The 19,110-nt window shown below is 38.4% G+C and overlaps 1 protein-coding gene across 6 annotated transcripts in view; it reads right to left on the bottom strand.

Annotated features, from left to right (window-relative positions):
* Positions 1-19,110, bottom strand: part of ROCK2 (Rho associated coiled-coil containing protein kinase 2) — a 69,078-nt gene that overhangs the window by 3,793 nt on the left and 46,175 nt on the right. For 5 of the 6 annotated variants that reach the window (XM_082218232.1, XM_082218227.1, XM_082218229.1 and 2 more), the window contains 19 exons: positions 17,920-18,055; positions 17,709-17,800; positions 17,277-17,523; positions 16,899-17,005; positions 15,946-16,105; positions 14,222-14,382; positions 12,764-12,948; positions 10,416-10,485; positions 8,480-8,583; positions 8,177-8,363; positions 7,944-8,037; positions 7,748-7,842; positions 7,168-7,347; positions 6,607-6,757; positions 6,143-6,319; positions 3,076-3,146; positions 2,438-2,526; positions 1,377-1,455; positions 383-644 (listed from right to left, as the gene is read on the bottom strand). In XM_082218232.1, coding sequence (XP_082074358.1) covers positions 383-644; positions 1,377-1,455; positions 2,438-2,526; positions 3,076-3,146; positions 6,143-6,319; positions 6,607-6,757; positions 7,168-7,347; positions 7,748-7,842; positions 7,944-8,037; positions 8,177-8,363; positions 8,480-8,583; positions 10,416-10,485; positions 12,764-12,948; positions 14,222-14,382; positions 15,946-16,105; positions 16,899-17,005; positions 17,277-17,523; positions 17,709-17,800; positions 17,920-18,055 — 2,647 coding nt within the window. The remainder of the gene's footprint in view (positions 1-382; positions 645-1,376; positions 1,456-2,437; positions 2,527-3,075; positions 3,147-6,142; positions 6,320-6,606; positions 6,758-7,167; positions 7,348-7,747; positions 7,843-7,943; positions 8,038-8,176; positions 8,364-8,479; positions 8,584-10,415; positions 10,486-12,763; positions 12,949-14,221; positions 14,383-15,945; positions 16,106-16,898; positions 17,006-17,276; positions 17,524-17,708; positions 17,801-17,919; positions 18,056-19,110) is intronic. The other variant, XM_082218231.1, reaches the window with a different exon arrangement.

Here is a 19,110-nt window from a genome sequence, read left to right as displayed (position 1 = left end):
TCATTTACAAACCTTGATTTGTTTTAAATATGGTTTCAGTGTTAGGTGAAAACCTAGCACTCTTCTTTAAACCATGGTTTTTTGGTCTTCTCACCCTGGTTGCTCACTAAGCTGCAAAAGACACGAGACAAGAACAACTAGAAAACAAACTGAACTTTGAAGAAACAAGCCATGGTTTGTATGCTCATCTGTGATTTGTTAAACAGACCATAGCTTAGAGTTGTATGTGAACCAGGTCACAAACCTTCCATACATCCCAAATGCATAAAGCTGACTAAACTCACTTTTATAAGCAACCTTGTTAGCATTTCACTCGACAGAAGAGTTGCATCTGACTCTTCTAACAGACCAATCCATTTTATACTATAGTCTTGCTAGGTACCTTTGCAAGGTGCAATAATCTCTTCCTTTTTATCCATGTGATCCTTATGACATTTAATGTGGCAGCGGCGGCATTCCAAAGCAGCAGGAGGCTTGAACATGTGCCATAATGGCTTCATGCATGCCTCACAATTTGTTGGGAAATGATAGAGTGTTGGTATAAATTCATGGCCTTTGTGGCAAATATAGTTTGACTTCTCCCCTGCAGAATCCACAGGAAATTCTTGCTCCTTTTTGCTTTCTCCTTCATTATCATACAGGATCTGGAATCAAAAATGGAAAGAACTGTATCAGTAATACTTGGTACACATGAGGCATGTTTTACAAAGGGGAAAAATTGGTTGCACTGCAGCACAAACAAAGACAGCAAAAAACAATGAAAAAGAAAGTGAAATGATGTCAGGTGGGCAACACAGTTTGAAGCATCCCGTCTATTATTCACATGGTGGATGTGATGGGCTGAATGCAGAGTGTTCCTTCCGCAAACAGGAGTGCCTGCCTCTACAAGAAGAAGGGACTGAGATCCAGCAGAAGCTCTCACTGGAGGGAGGCATGCTGTGTTCTGGAAGGTCCCAAACCCTCCAGAGAAGCATTTCAAGGGGGGCAGGGAACAAGGACGACTGGGTGAAAATCACCTTCCTGATCCTCTCTTCCATGAAAGCATCCTGTTGAGGTAGACATACTCCCCTTTCCAACTTGGGAGCTCACCTGAACCAGCCCAGAGATACATAAACGGGAATGAAATTACAGAAAGGAGCCTCTTGTGGGGCACTCTGATCTCCACCCATTTAGTAATACAAGACTTAACTTTTCTGCCATCCAACTCCACAGTTGAAGAAAAATAGCAACTCCCAATCCCTTTATTTGGTTACACTTCAGAATATATTTCAAGTGAAACCATACCACGTCAGGTGTACTCAGACTATTTAAGGAATGCATAATATCTTCTACTACCCTCTCCCCCCTTTGTTGTTCATAATTTTTAAAAGGCATACCTGGAATATCCTAGGGATATCTTTGGCATCTGCTCTGTATACATCTGTTTGTGTGACAGGCCGAACATGGAACAATTTGCTGTAGAAGCACACATGCAGAAAGTCAGCGGAAATGTAAGTGAGATAGGAAACAGTAATGTAAACAATACTAATCTATGAAAGTCTATGGAAGCTCTCCCTTCAGTAGAGTTCAGTTTGGACATGAAATAATAATTTAAAATTAAGATGCACCTGTGTTAATAATACAGTATTTTAAAGACTTAGTAGTACAAATTCTACAATCAGTACATTTTTTAAACTGGCAAACAAATATTACTCCAAGTAATATTTAAACTCTTTGCCTATGTATTCTTTAAACAAACAGCAATCAAGTCAAAATAAGAAGAAATGGATGTCATACTGTATGTATGCCGTCTTTAATTAGAACAAAGGATTGGTTAAGTCTTGACCATTACAAATTTACATAATAAACCTCTGTGATTAGATGGCATGAGGACAGAATTTTATTAATTATTTCTTCATTATAATTATTAAAAAGTCTGGTCTGGCCCACCTTTCTATCACCTGACATCAAAATGATCTCAGGTGACCCATTTTTCCTTTGTAGTTATTCAAATTGCAATACAAAGCAAAAAGCAAATCAGGCAGGGCTTGAAGTTTCTGCCCATCAGCTGATAGGCAGTGTCCAAGCCCTGCTTTGGGCAGGGGTCAGTTGTGCCATGGACTTCCCCATGGGGAACTCTACCATGCAGCCAAGGACCTCTGTAAACCAGCCAACCCTTGTAGGCCTGCTCTATTGCCAATCACTTGACCAGCAGCTACAGGAAGCCTCCCTTGTTAATCAACATCTAGGAGGGCACTTTAAGGGACAATATTTGGGAGAAATGATCTCATAGGCCAAATTGGGACCCTTGGGGTCTAATTAGGCTCATGGGTATAAAACATTACAAAAAAATCAGGGGGGAAAGAATTTTAAAAACACAGCAAAAGCTATGCAATAACTCATAGGAAAGATCATGTAAAATAGAAGCAAAAAGATAATGTCACAAAACAATACTTACTCTATGTCCAACACCATGTAAGGATTTGATTGTTCTTTCTCTTGTTCATTGTGATAGAACAGTATTTTCTTGCTGCTCACAATTATATACTGTTTTTTAAATTAAAAAAAAATGTAAGTAAACACACAGGTTGGGCAACAAATTTTAACTTTGATATATACATGCCATTTTTCTTCCATGACAATACTTTCATAGGATTAAACCACATCACAAAACAAATTACTTAAAAAGTTTGATAACTACAGCTACTTGCCCAACAAAGTAATCTAACCCAGTAAATGCATTGTTACGATTTATGGTGCGATAGTCACATCAAAAACAATGGGCAAAACATCATCAAAACCATATAAGCAAAAGAACAAACTCTTTAAGATATGATGCAGCAAGCATGATAAAAGCTCAACTAAATTACAAAAACAAAATCCCAATGTACTAAAGCGTCAAGTCCTTCATTAGCTTTAAGATTGTAATTGGATTTCATGCTGATGGATAGCCAAAATGTGCATATACAACCCTTCCTCTCTCAACCCACACCCAAATCTGTAGTGGCCTCATGTTTTCACATGCTGAACAGAGCATTAAAATAACTGCATATCACGCCCCAAGTAACAGCTCTAAGAATTGCATGCATTTCTTACCTTTTTAACCCATCCATATTTTTTTGTATTGTTTCGGGCAGGCAATGATAGCCAGCCCTCTAGCCGTGACTCTGAAAAGTATTAAAGTGAGCAAACATCAAAACAATTAATATTGAATAGGTATTGTGCTACTTTTTAAAGTCATGTCAAGTTAAGAAAAATGTTTTCTTGAAAGCTGTGTTCATCTGCAAGCAAATACCATATTTCAAAACAGCTGAAATTTAGAAGCAAACACGAGCAAAGCTCTAGTCATAAAATTGTGTCACCACACATTCCTATTAGTAAATGTTTTATGTTCCACAGCAGAAACATATCTAAAGCATTTATTACTATTTAAGGAAATGTCTGTGCCATCCATTCTGATTCATTTTGGAAAACGTTAACAAAGCACACACAGCAAATTCTCCTAGTTCTAAACCTCCAGAGTATTAAACACAGAAGTTGTACAATGTACTCAAGGCTTCCTGCTCTCGGCGCAGAATCTGGACCCTCTGTACTGCCTTAAACAGCTTCCCTTGTGTAAAGAAAGTCTGTTGCTTTAGACTGTGTTTTCATGAGTATTATGTAATGCATTCTTTTATTTATATTGTAATGGATGTTGCAATGTGTTTGTTAGGGAGACAGCAGATGAAGAGGACTGTGGAAGAAGAAATGACCTGAAAGGGAGTGGCTTGAAGGTGGAGGTAGCCGAATCACAAGGCTTAGGCAAAAGAGATGAGGGAGGCAAGTCAGTATCCAGCCCACTAGATTTCACAAAATAGAATGTGAATGTTTGCAAAACTTCTAGCAAGAACAAAAGTTTGAAGTATATTGATGCATAGGGAAAACAAAGATTAACAAAATATGTTTTGTATTGTAGTCTTTACACTGAGACATGCTTTGTTTAACTTTTGGTGGAAAGTCCTTTGAAAAAATATAGAAGGTTCCCCCTCATTTTCAGTTCCCCTTCCTATAAAATCTAATGTGCTTCCACTGTCAATATCCTGATACACTCTGCACACTTGCATATGCGTGCGCACACACAAACACACCCTGATTAATTGAACACAGAACTGCAGCAGTTTCTCTATTGTCTTTCCTACTAGCACTGAAAATATATTAGCAGCACCGAGTCACCAATGATTCAACCAACTTCACCTCTTTTAGATTTTAGGGGAAAGGAATGGAGGGAAGATGTATGTTACATTGTATGTCCCTATTTCCCTAATAAGATAATGATACAATGACAAGAACAAATGCCATTTTTCCCTCTATAAACTTCTTATCCTAATAGCTTTTCATTGTTTCAGCAAAAGTCAGTTAATTATTCTTAAGCACTGTAATCTGTGGGATCTGAATACTTCTGAATTCTTCCAGTCCACACACCTGAGTGCCATTTAAATATATTTAGTACAGCTTTCTCAGCTTTGTGTTACCAGTAGTCCCTGCTCTTCCCATATAAGATATCTGCCTAAGGAAAGTTTTACAAAAAAACAAAACCTAGTCTCTAAATGTCATGTTTCAGATCAGAGTTTTCAGATGTTCAACGTGTAAGGCAGGTGTGACAAGAGGATGGACCAACCCAAAGGTATCTATTACTTTGCTCTCATAATGTTAGAGAATGTATTGTTCCATCACCTCTAGTTGATTACCTTTCTGATTTATTGTACCATTACATGGGAGCTAGGAAGCCCTTACCTAACATATCATAGAAGAAAGCAGGCTACCAAAACTGAGTGAGAGAAGCAGTGCCAAAGCAGCAGCAAGTACTCAACTCAGTGTCTTTTGTGTAGAGAGTTGGCAGTGAGACTGTGAATGTATGCTCACATACCTGCACAGTCAGTACGTGAATTTAGAGCAACAGCAAGCCAAAGGTTGGGGCACTGATTTCTGAAATGGGCCTAAGTCACCTAGTTATTTCACTGGCTGATGAGCCCTTTTGAATGTGTAACTTAAGATACCTAGATTTGGCATTGTAGATGATCTGGAAGCACACACCCTTTTAAGATCTTCCATATCATTTTTCTTCCTAAATTAAAAAAATAATAATCCAGTGCACTTTCACTAGAGTGATTAATTCAGGATTGATTCATCATTTGTCTTTTAATAGATAATAATTAAATATAATTGATAACAGTCAATTTCTCAATGTAAGCATCTTTTTTTAGCTTACTGAAGGGAGGAATATATGTGCAATTTGATAAACAGAAGCGACAATTGTCAAAAGTGCCATTTGAGAAACAAAATCCACAAATGAAAAGAATGTCACTCAACTTCCACTTTTAACTAACAATTCCTGTCAATGAATCAACTTAAGTTTGCAAGTGTGGCTTTTGCCTCCTAGGATGGGTCAAGGAAAGGGTTAAAATGGGTGTGATGTGATTGGCCAGTGAGAATGCAAGGGGGGAGTAAAAGATAGAGTGGGAGATTTTGAAAGTCAGTTGAGGTTTGTCAGTTGGGAGTTGAGGCTTGGGTGTTGGAGAAGGAAGAGGGAGGCTTAGGTGTGGGTTGGCAGAGTTGTATTGTGAGAGGGTGAGAGGAATTGTTAGGTTGAGTCAGATAGATAGTTGGGAATAATTCACTTTGAAGTTGTTAGGAACTAAGATTAGGAAACTGACAAGAGAAAAATAAACTGTAACCATACACTTGTTCCTGCATTTAAAAATAAACTTGATTATTTATGTTCACAACTGTCTGGACTCCGTGTGTCCCCGTGAGCAGCGGGGTGGTGGCAGCGAAGAAAGCTAACCGCAGTGGTGGCACAGGGTCAATAGACCATGAAACGTCTGGGGGCCCTGTGTGATCGCCACAGCAAGCCCTAATTTTCTTAGCAGCAACTTGGAGAAGGGTGGAAGGGGCTGTTGCTAAGGGGAAAGATGCATACTGCATGCATATGCCTCTAGAGTATTCTTAATTAGGAATACAATCAGTGGCTACTTTAGATTAAAAGGGCCACTTCATTCTTCACTTAGCAACTTCATTCTTCATGCAACACAACTATATTTGAGTTCAACTGCTTGCAATGTTAGTAATGAAAGTTCAGAGGAGCAGCAGCATTCCATCACTAAATGGTTTGTAGGAATGTCACCTGGACTGTCAGGTTCTGAAGGGACTTCTACAGAAGACGCCGATTCCTCCTCTGAGTCAGAATCAGAGTTGATAAACACACGAGAACTGGAAGGCTTAGTGGCAATACTGACAGAGGTAGAAGAGCGTTCGTAGGTAAAAGACATTGACTCCATAGTGTGGGATTGAGTAATATGAACTGAGAACCCAGCATGATAGGGATAAAGTGCACAAAAAGTTAATGACAAAAGAGCTTTAAAAACATTTACTTCTTCAGTTATAATGGAACGGAATAGCTTTAGGGGGGTAATAATAACTATATTCTTCACATTTCAGAAGGTGCTAAAAGGTCAAAATGTTAGTGGCAAGGTAGGTAGGTGAGAAAATTACATTGCTAGCGACTTTTGGAAGCTATGGAAAGGAATCAGTTTAAACACTGGATTTTTGTGACAAAAGATAAGTGTGCTAATGAAGAATGAATCTTACCATCAGCATCTGCTTCCCCTGAGCCACATGGCATACTGGTACTGTCAATGCGTATTGACTGCAGCTGTGAGCGAAGCTGTTCAATGTCACTATCTTTGCTGTCCAGAGCCATCTGCAATTCTATTCGTATCTGGCTCTCTTCCGCTATTTGCTATAAAAGGAGATTCAAGGAGCACAAATCAAACCTCATCTTATTATTAAATATTTGCCACCTTATATAATCTGGCTTGCAGGATTTTCTTGGCATGCTTATTGGAAGAGCATTCTTTTAATTTTAATCCCCCTGGATGATGGCAGGGGGAGAATATGTAACCTTATGAAATAGCACATTTGGGCTACAAAAGCTCATGCAATGAGAAGAGGAACAAGAGACTAAGGGCAGTAGGACTGCTGCAAAGGTTTTAGGAATACAAAGGTAGATTCAACGATTGGAAATATTTACAAACTCTACAAGGTCTGTCAACTTTTGAAGCATTCTTTCAGATCAAATTCTATTTCAGCAATTTATTAATCCATTAAGCAATTTATTGTTGCCAGATACATCTGTGTACAGGTACTTGCCGCTTGCATCTCATTGATCTCTTTCTGATATTTGATCATCATCTGGGATAAATTTTCACGTTCAGACTTCAGCTCCATGTGCAGTTTCCTGTTCTCCTTTTCTTTCCTTCTAACATCAGTGTCTGCTCCTCGCTGGATAGGATTCTTACGGTTCATCACTTCAGCTAACTTATTTACAGCCTGGTGGAGGGAGATGCACAAGAAGAATAAACAGTTACCTTAGGATTACAGAATCAGATGTTTCTGCAACCCACAATTACAGCATTTTGTTTGAGTTTTCTACTTGATCAAAATATAATATATTCTACCCTGAGCTTGGCAGCAGTCATTACCAAAAGGTTCAAAGATTTTAAAAATGCTTGTCCTAAGTTCTTATCCACAAAGCCAAATAAACTATAGTTCACCAATAAAGTTTTGAATAGTTTGAACAAGGAAGCGATCAGAGAAATGATATTATATTGGAGTCTAGTGCTATAAACATTTACAGGGCTTATTTTATTTGCATTACCTGTAGTATTTTCTCTCATATATAATGTACAGTGATAACAAAACTCCTTCTCCCACAGTTTTCATACTTTACCTGTGTTTTCATTGTTCGTTCATAAGCTAGCTGTTTCTCATATTGACTCTTAAGCACCCCTATATCATTTTCCTCTGCGTTCATTTGGGACATTCCTGCAAATGAAAACAGACTCACTAATATTTGCAAAGTGAAAAAATAATAGACTCCGATATAAAAGAAGTTACTTTAAAAAAAACAAAACCACAACACTCACGTTCTAGGACTTCTTTGAGCTTGTTATTCAGCTCTTCTTTTTCATTAGCAAGATTTGCGACATCACTTGTTAGCGTCCTATTTGCCTCTTCAAGCTAAAATGAAGTAGAAATTTGTTACTCTTTGGCTTGAAAAATAAACCAGCAACCTGTTCAATCATGCTGAATGAGTTTGTGTCCAAAATCAAAAACTCTTGCGGAAACATCACACTACTTATGGATAGAAACTACTTACTGATCCTATTGTGGCATCTTTCTCAGCAAGTTCTTGCTTGTGCCTTGCCATCATCTCTTTAATCTCTAACTCTTTCATGATCTTTTCTTTCTCTAAATCGGAGTATTGCTCTTCGGCGATGGAGCGAGCCAACTGTTCTGAGTCAGCTTTCGTTAACGTGATCTCCAGTTGTGCAGCCAAAGAGTCTCTACAAAGAAGTGATAAACTATTATTGTGGTTGAAGAAATTATTTCTATCATTTCTGAATTTCAAATAGTGGTATTCAATCGCGCATGGCCAAGAATCAAACAGCCAAATTCTCACCTTTCATCCTGCAACTCTTGCATTTTTTGTTGTATATCTTTACCAAGTTTGGCCTTCTCCTCACACTCTTCTTTTAATTCCCGAACTTGCGTTTTATAGAGAGTCTGAAATTTTAAAAAGGGAAACTGATGTAAATACTGTGGGATGGGTTCAGTTGCCTGAACGGAAAAAGTCCCGTTAGAAGGTTCATTTTGCCTTAACATCTACAGTATTCAAGATGTGGAATCTTGCAAGAACAGGAGCAAGTGTTCACAATGAACAGACACTAATCAGTTGCTGGCATTATCAGGAGTGAGGGCTACGAAAATGCCCTACTCAAACTAGAGCTCTAAATGTAACCAACAAATATTGTAGGCCATATCTCTCTCACATAATTGCCTTGTCACTCCAAGGTAGCAACTCACAATGTGCTATCTCTTTTTTTTTTTATAATAATTTTTATTACATTTTTTCCAAATTACAGAGAAAACAAAAAGAAAGACAGAGCTAAGGAAAAAAAAAAAAAGAAAAAACAGAAAATCTCAACCATTTCGACAACTTATTTCAAATTCCCATTGGACTTCCCCACATCTCCCATATGAATGCATTCTTGATAATAAAATTTGCCAGCAAATTATACCCTTATTTCATATGTTTCTTTACATTTTCAGTTGCAATTTAAGTTTAAATCTCTTATTCTCCAATTACTCTAAAAATGTAACATAATATCCTTTTTACCCGTTTAAACTTTGATTCTTTCATAAATATTGTCAGTTTCATAAATAATTAAATTTCATTGCTGGGGCTAACGTTCCCAATCATACGACGTCTTATGTTTCATACAACTTATAATACTTCTGCAAATAGTCTTTAAATTTTTTCCAGTCCTCCTCCATTGCCTCTTCTCCCAAGTCTCGGATCCTTGCAGTCATCTCGGCCAGTTCCATGTAGTTCATCAATTGCGTCTGCCAGTCCTCCAGTGTGGGCAAATCTTGGGTCTTCCAATGCTTAGCAATAAGGATTCTTGCTGCTGTTGTAGCATACATAAAAAAAGTTCTATCCTTTTTTAACACCTTCTGGCCGACAATGCCCAGAAGGAAGGCCTCTGGTTTCTTGGGGAAGGTGTACTTAAACACCTTTTTTAACTCGTTATAAATCATTTCCCAAAAGGCCTTCAATCTTGGACAAGTCCACCAGAGGTGAAAGAATGTCCCTTCAGCCTCCTTACATTTCCAACATTTATTGTCAGACAAATGGTATATCTTAGCAAGTTTGACTGGGGTCATGTACCACCGGTATACCATTTTCATAATGTTTTCTTTCAAGGCATTACATGCCGTAAATTTCATACCGGTGGTCCATAACCTTTCCCAGTCTTCGGACATAATATTGTAACCAATGTCTTGAGCCCATTTTATCATGGCTGACTTAACTGTCTCATCCTGAGTGTTCCATTTAAGCAGCAAGTTGTACATTCTCGATAATACCTTGGTCTTTGGTTCTAGCAACTCTGTCTCAAGTTTCGATCTTTCCACCTGGAATCCTACCTTTTTATCTAGCTTAAAAACCTCATTAATTTGGGCATAGTGTAGCCAATTTTGCACCTTATCCTTTAGTTTTTCAAAGCTCTGCAACCTCCAATTACCTCCGATGTTTTCTATTATTTCCCAATATTTCGGCCAATGTGCTATCTCTGCAGTTCACTCAGGGTACAAAGATAAGGCAATTTACTTTGATTCCACAGAAATTGCATAGTGTTAATATGCTACTATGAAGCATATTTAAAATGCAAAACCATGTTAAGTTATAAGAAAACTACCCTCATGATTGCAAACCTACTAATTTCCACTGGGGAAATATGATATTTACACCTCAGTGAGATGGCTACAAACCCCTAGAAAAATGCCTATGCTACACTTAATGAATGGAATAATAACAATGGCAATGCAGTACATACCGAAAAATATTGTTCTGCTTCAAGTTGATCCTGAAGCTCTTTCATCTGTGCATCTGCATCTTGACGTTCCCTGTTAGAATAACATGTACTTATTTTTAAAATAATATGGTTCTTCTGATTAACGGTGCTTGCACACATGATTAAATTGGATTTTCTACTGCCAGACTGTTTGCCTTTCCTTGTAGTCCATAATGACAGCAGGGCAGAAGAGAACTGTTAAGAAATTCTGTTTATTTGAATTCAGCTTTAATGATCATTCTGTAATGTGCACTACAACGTATCTGATGTGAGAAGCTTTCTGTCTTGTCTGCTGGAAGTTGATTTAGTTTTCTTCAGGTTAAGAACAGTTTCAGGTTAAGAACAGACCTCCAGAACAAGTTACGTTCTTAACCCGAGGTACCACTGTATATATAATACAAGCCAGTAGAAAGCTTGTGTGTACCTTGGATACAGTGTATCCAAAATTGCTCCAAAGGGCATCAAAATTCCCTGGCACTAGTGCGCACTCCACCTCAGGTTGGAGGCCATCCTAAATTTGCCTAGCAGCGCTTTTCTACAATTATCTCACTCGCTAATAAAAATACCTAGAAGCAGGCAGAAGCTGGCAGGGAGCAGCAGGAGGGACTAGAGCACAAACCCTGTAGCAAATATCCTCCTCTCAAGAATGAGCTCACTATGAAAAGGTGAAGAGTTCACAGCAGCTCACCTGTCACTATGGTAATCAGGCCTACCTTCATTTCTTTCTGAAGCCTTTCATCTTTTCCAGAACATTAGAAAATTTATAATTAAAAATAAATTAATTTTCCTTTAGAATGGACAAAATATTTAAGGCAAGGTGTCCATATATTTACTCCCCCAACATAACTTCTTAAAACTGTTAACAGGAAGATTTTAATGGAAGACTATGTACAGAATTAGCTTATTAGAATTCTTGTACACTGAAGGCTAGCAAGTTCTGAGCTGTACATTGGGAGTACAACTCTCAAACACAAGCGAGATGCATTTCTGCCTCTTGGAAGGCCCTGCCATTGTCACAAAAGAAGGAAGGATTCAGTGCCTTATTTGCTTGTGCCCATCCTCTTGTTGGCAGATCAGCAGAATATAAGTTGTTAGTATTTAAAGTAACAATAACAAGTTAATAGAACATGTACTCATTTAAAGATACAGTACTATTTTATAGTAATCTGATAAGCCTGTGCCTTTAATGATATTGTAATAAACTTAAATACCTTTATTAAATATCTGTATCTGAAGTGGCTTTGTACTACACCTTTACCCCACAGTAACCAGGTGATTAAATTAAAGGGGAGAGATAAAGTGGTACCTCTGGATGCAAATGGGATCTGTTCCAGAGCCCCGTTCGCAACCTGAGCAGAACACAACCCACATCTGCATGTGAGAAGGTCGCAATTCGCCATTCTGTTTCGTGTATGTGACGTCATTTTGAGCGTCTGCGCATGCGCGAGCAGTGAAACCCGGAAGTAACCCGTTCCGTTACTTCCTGGTCGCTGCGGGGTAACCCGAGGTATGACTGTATGCAAGACTGAATGGTGCAGCGCAGCAGGTTTAGAAGTTTTATTGAGTTTTATTATTATAAATACTCTCCCACAAGGACCTTGCTCTATTTCATAAACAATATATCAGGGAGATTATGCACCCACAGCAGTGTGGCCACTACTGACAACTGCTTTGACAAGGTAAGATCTCCATACTGAAGTGGTTTCTGCAGCAACTAAGCTGCTGCATGTACATTCAAAATGGAGAATAAATGAAATGGGGAAAATCTGAATACTAATGCATGTTCTGGTACTTCTTAATCTTTCAGGGTGACCTGAAGAACAACAAGATTACCTGCCTCATTGTATCCTCAATTCTTTACCAGCCCTTTGTCAGTTTAGAATCAAATCTTTGTTACACATTTGATCGTGTTATGTGTGGCCCCAAACTCTCCAGTTTAGCCATGTTCATGAAAGTTGTGAATCCTCAGCAACTACAATGGAACAGATCACTAAGATCATCAAGAGGATGACTGTTAGTTGCCTCCCGTGTTTCAGAGGTCTGACTGGTCTCAACTAGAAGTTGGCAGCCATCATTGCTTCTGCAGTTCAGGCATCTCCTGAATGCATTTTTAAGCCACCAGGCTTATGAACCAGCTTAATTCTTCTTCTTTTTTTAATGGCATTTAAACCACCCTGATATTTCATATATTAGTATAGAAATACTCTTATAAATAACATTAAGTAAATATCTGTCTATCTACCTACCTACCTACCTACCTATCTATCTATCTATCTATCTATCTATCTAAAGTGGTAAGAATAAACATTCCAATTGTAGAATTTGCTTACTTTCTAAGTTCATTATTTTGCTTCTCCAAGCTGAGTTTGATTTCCAACAGATGATTGTTTTCCTGCTTTAGTTGTTTTTCCGACATTTTCAGTGCATTGACATTCTGTGTTTGCATCTTCAAGTCATTTTGTGTCAGAGAACGCTTTTGTGTTTCCTGTTCTATTTTTAGTGTCAGGTTTTCAACCTACAAAACAAATGGATTCCTTTTATACATAAATATGTTTTATGTACAAATATTCATAAAAGTAACAATACCACTGGGCTCACTTTGTTTAAGTGTGTGTTTGAAGGTAAAATGGGGACAAAGTCTGTCTTGCCAAAACTACTTTGAAGAGCAGGTAAACATTCATTACATGTCACTAGCAGTTATTTCTGCATCCACCATGGAAATCACTTTTTAAGACTGATTGAACACTGAAAGATTGAAGAAAAAGAAAATATATATAGCTCAAAACCTTTTCAGAGTAATAACGTCCGGAGAAGGAAGGTATCACCTCTAACACTCTCTCCACAACCAAAGGAAATTAGTTTTGGGAAAATCAACCACACTTAAAAGTTTTCAAAACATCTTGTACAGCCCTTACTTGTATTATTAAAAATCATTAAAAGGTTGCTATCCTATGCACACATAGCTAGAAATAAGCTCAACTAGACACAGTGGTACTTATTGATGATTAAACATGCATACAATTGGGGCTGTAAGACTACAATTTTAATCACACTCACACAGCAGTAAATTCTACAGGTGAATGTGACTTGCAACGAACACTCTTACTTGTGTCACTGTTTATACCAACACATCTTTACATGGGGTAAATGAGACTGCAATAAATGCCCCATATATATTTCAAGTAACCTACACAGGGGATTAAGATGTAGATTCAGTACGGTACTTGGTTTGGATAAGGCCAGTGCTTTCCCCCCGAAAAAAATGCTTAGGGGTACTCTCATTTTGACTCAAGAAAATCACCATTTTATAGTTCAAATTGGGGAAAATAAATACAGTAAACGAACAAAAGTATAAAGATTCATGTTTAGGGGTATGCGTACCCGTGTCCCCCCAGAAAAAAAGCACTGGATAAGGCACTTCTAAACATACACTGAGGTGTAGCCTGCCCGCATCCCTGATTTTTAGTCTTCTCCCAATGCAGCACAACACCTACCCCCAGCTTTTCCATGGAGTTCCCTGAGCCTCAGGAATGGCTTCTCAGGGCACAATGTTTCATTGGGCAGGAGAGCCAAAGTGAGGGCATATAACGGTGCATGTTAATTATTTGAGTTTAAGCAAGCTATTTGGTTACTATACCTCATCTCACACTTGTTTGTGATAAAGAACTAAGGTAAAGAAGCTAAACAGAAACTTGGTACAAAATACCACTGATGGGTGGGGGAGCCTTATGTAGACCTAACCAGGAACAACACTTAAATATATTGCAAATTTCCTCTTTAATACTTACGTTCTCACTTAATCTATCCTTTTCCTTTAGCAACTCATTTACTTTCTGTTGCGACTGCTTCAAGTCACAATCCAACATGGAGCACCGCTTCTCTACTTCTAATAAGCAGTTTTCCACTTTTAATTTTAAAACTCTTTCTTCCGAAAGCTTTTTTTCCATTTCTGTGAAGCAAAAGAGAAACAAACGCATCACCACCATTTAATGTAAGAAAGTTAATATACAGCTTGACATTGAAAATACAGCTGACAGTGAAGGACCAGCATAACTGGAATCCTCTTAAATTAGACCCCAAAAAAATACTCTGAAGAGCCTATTTGTCAAACACTTTTCAGTTCTACCCAGCCAGCTTGAACGAGAAATTTAAGTTACATAAGCAGATCTCCTTAGCTTCAATTTACTGTCAAATTTCTGCTTCCTACTCAAAGACACGTTCATTTACTGTCTACCCATATTCACTTTTGTGAAAGTGAGATAGACTTTTTGATGCATGACTGCCCGCCAGCTTTATCTATCTTTTATCTTTGACTAGACAGTTCTGGAAACTTCTGTAGATTACAGTAAAACATCAAATAAATTCATTAGCATTGTTAAGAGCATGAGATTTATCTCTAGCAAAATTTACATGCAAAAAAGTTTTTCCTTTCTTTCCCAAGCTATTCAATGCCTGTCTTAAAAGCGGCAAGATGACCTAAATTATCTGGGTACGACTGACCTCAATTCTGTCAAAACCATTTTTAATGCCATCCTTGCTCATCCTTTTGTTGTTGTTGTCGACAAAATATAAAACGTCAGACACATTCAGAGGCACCATTATGCAATTTGTAAGACCCTTAACAGCAAATTCTGTGATTGCCTGTTCAGAACTTAAGTCCCATTGGGTCGAATCCGACCAAGTCACTGCAAGAGCAAATTACTTCTGCTTGTGCCACAGAACTTCCCTCCCGCTTCTCCGCCCACACCTACCTATCTGCCCCAGAGGGTTGGAGGAATCCAGAGAGGAAGTTCCATTGTGCAGGCGTTAGTTGTTCCACTCACACAATGGTTTCACGGGATACAACCCGTTGGGATCAATGGAGGTTAGTCTCAGGGATGTGATCACAGAACTGCACACTAAGACGTATGGATTGCTGAACATATGTACAGTGGTACCTCCGGTTATGAACTTAATTTGTTCCGGAGGTCTGTTCTTAACCCAGAACCGTTGTTAACATGAGGCACGCTTTCGCTAATGGGACCTCCTGCTGCTGCCGCACCGCAGGCGTGCAACTTCCGCTCGCAACCAGGAGCACCTACTTCCGGGTTAGCAGAGCTCACTACCCGAAGCGTTCGTAAGAAGGACGGTACATAACCTGAAGTTCCACTGTAAATATGACAGCCACAGTGCCCATGTTGTCCCTGCCTCTGACCAAACCCCCATCACCAAATAGAGTTCTGAAGCTAAACCGTCTTGGTTTATATTATGCCAACACAACTAACTTGTGCTAATAAAGTTTTAAATTCAGATTAGACATTGTGGGTGGTGGCTAGAGAATTGGACTTATACGGGAAAAATCCAGTTCCATCTCCACTCAAGTATGAAGCTGGCTGGGTAATTATCTCTCAGTCTAAGCCACAGTACAGAATTCCTGTGAGGCGAAAATGCTGCTGTGATTTCCTTGAAGAAAGGATGTGATATGAATATAATAAATAAATGAAGTTATGAGTGTGTGACATTAAATGCTTACCTTTCATGGCTTCAGATTTGGCTTCCTCAATGGACTTATAGCTATTATTTTTGTCTGCTAGTCGGGCTTTAGTTGCCTTATGTTCATTTTCTTCCTGCTCCAAGTTCTGCTGCATGACCTTAAGCTTGTACGTCATATCTATCTCCATGTTGCTCTTCTCCTGTTAAGTAAACACGCACAAATGTAATTGCTTGACTATAATCCCACTAGTGCCATAAACCAAAAATATGCAATCTGATTGGAATGCCTGTTCAGTCATTACAAGAAAAATATAAGCTTCGATTCACATTTCTGACTTTGTCTTGGTCTTTGCCCAATAAAAGACTAACCTTAAGGCACACATTCATTTGGAAACAGGATGTTTATTAGAAGTGCTGTACATCACCCACCCCCATCACAGACCAATAGAAACTAGTGTTGCAGCATGAGGAAGATCTTCTGAGATAAAAACTTTCTGATTCTTCAGCATCGCTAACTGGCTAGCAAGATTAGCTGACATTCTTGGAACAGAAGCAACATGACAATCTCAACACTCTTCACACATCCCAAACGCCATATCCCCCATTCCCTCCATTTCTCAGCTTTCATCAAATAATTATTTACATATAATATATCACAGCTGCCCTAACCTAAAGTTATCATCAACTAATACCACTAGAAGACAAAAGCTGCAAGAGATGGTCCTTAGCAATTGCTTCAGACTTAAAGCCAGCATAGAGGTCACAAACTAAACAGGATATGGTGAAAACAGGGCATGATACATTCACAGAAAAACACTGCCCCACTCTCACTGGGGAAACCCAGCCAGATGGGCGGGTTATAAATAATGAATTATTACTATTATTACTACTATTGCTGCTGCTATAAAAGGAATTATGAAGATCAGAATGCCACAAATACTATATTTGCTGCATTAAATCAATAAACAACATTCAAATATCTGAGTTGTTTACCTTTTCCAGATCTGTGAATCTGTCTTGTAATTGTCTTTTCTCTGTCTCCATTTTAGTTAATATAGTCTTTCCATTTTTTACTTCTTCCTCCAAACTAGATACTCGGCCTAAAAAATGTTGGAAGAAGTGAACAAGAAAAAGAACGTTAGCCATGTGTGGCATTAAAATGCAAGGTTTTATGAACTGTGATTTAAACAAGAAAATCTATCTTCCAGATGCTTTGATGGTGTCAGAATAATTAGCGAGAAAATGTTACCACTTCTTGATCAATTAAATGGAGGGACAATAGTAATTTTTACTGAGCATGTCAATGAAACCTGAATTAAAACAAGGGCAGTTATGCAACACTGAATATTTCTAGCACACTGGTTCTCATACCCTGTAGATCACTGATAATCTCCGAGCCATGTGTTCGGTCTCTTCTTTCAGATTCTAGAGCTGACTGGAGATTGAGGAAGTCTTTCTCAAGTCTCAGCTTAGTATTCTCCAGCACACAGTTCTTATCCTGCAAATCTCTGTTATTAGCTTCCAGCTGCTGAATCTGCTTTGTACTTTCGGTCTGGTTTTTTCTCAGCCTGGCTGCTGTGTCAGACTCCGTGCGCAGCAAAGCATTGGCTTCATCCAGCTATTGAACCATGAAGAAATTTCAGAGTTAACTCACCAACCAAAAACGGTCAGCTTTTAAGCATGTTCAAGATAGTATTACTGCAGCAAAGCATTTCATCATCAATTTTTTAAAAAATAAATAGGACAATTCTAACTTAATCCCTCAGATTTTGGGCTTAATTTACAAATAGAAATGTAATTTACCTGTCTTTGTAGTTGAATGACTTTTTCATTGGATATTTGAGAGTTCTGATTCCTCTTTTTCAAATCTTCAAGTTGATCCTTTAAACTGTTAACTGTAATAAAGACAGTAAGTAAGTTAAACACAAAAGCCTTTTACAAATTCCAAGCACCAATAACACAATGTTGTTCAACATTGTTCAGCAATGGCTCTTCAAGATTCTGGTTCACATACCATCATTTTCTAGATTACGTTTTTTATCTGCCTCATGTTCTGCTTTCCGCTGATATTCTGCATTCTTGTGTTGGAGAAGAGCTCTCTCTCTTTCCAACTGTCTTAAGGCAGATTCTAGGTTTTTTCTTGAGGTTACCTGGTAAGGATAGATGGAATATTTCTTTTTTAAGAAATTGGCTGAAGGATGAAGGCACTTTTCTGAAGTTACAACACAGAGCCTATCAAATCTAATTAATGCTCTAACGACTCAAAAAGTTTCTCATTTGGCTACAGTAAATATGCTACATAATGTTCAGCAGATGTGCACACAAATTCACTAACAACCACAAAATTTCCAAACAGCAAAACAGCCATGCAGTTTTGGATCTACAGTGTGGATCCAAAGGCCCCTCAGGCAATCAGAAGGGAACTATCCAGAGTAGCCTCTACTGTGGATGGATGTAGCCTCTACATCCATACCATTTCATGGATAGTTCTTCAGGTGGCACAGTGAGCTAAAATGGGGGAAAGGGACTGGGAAAGCCCAACTCTACTGTTACAACTCCATGCTTCAAAACTCTAGTACAAAGTCCCCAAGGAGTCCAAATTTAAAATGCAATTCATATCATATTGAAACCAGCAACAAAATTCCCAAGTCTCATGGATACAAATTAAGGTTTGGTATAGGCCCCTTTATACATGAATTAGATATAACTGATTACCAGAAATTAAGAGCTACACTGCGGGTCACATTACTTCTTCACTACCCCTATTCCCCAATGTCCACACATTAAGCATAGATTTCTGCAAGCTGGTGGAAATACACATCCTCCAGGAATAAATGGATACTCCTCTGAAACTGGAGATAATATTTATACTGGTTGAATGCACATCTACTCCAAATGAATTGTGATTTCAGACCTCCCCAAAATGCGTATCAGACTCTGAGAAGCACCAAAATGGATTTGTGTGTTGTACTGGCAAGGCTGTTGGGTTCATATGTTGGAAACGTGAGTTCAAACTCCCACTCAGCCATGAAGCTCCGTAAAAGGCCTTAGGGAAAACACTCTTCTTTCAGTATAAGTAACCTCAAAGGTAAGGCATGAAAACCCCATGTAAGCTGCACTAAGTACCTTAGAGGAAGTGTAAGATATAAATATAGTGAACACAAAAAGCACAACTCTATTCATATCCTCTGGAAACTATTTGCAA

The sequence above is a fragment of the Podarcis vaucheri genome (genome assembly GCF_965113315.1).
Source record: "Podarcis vaucheri genome assembly, chromosome: 3".
NCBI classification, from domain to species: Eukaryota; Metazoa; Chordata; class Lepidosauria; order Squamata; family Lacertidae; genus Podarcis; species Podarcis vaucheri.
Note: the sequence above shows the minus strand (reverse complement) of the source record. Positions and strands in the feature narration are given on the sequence as shown.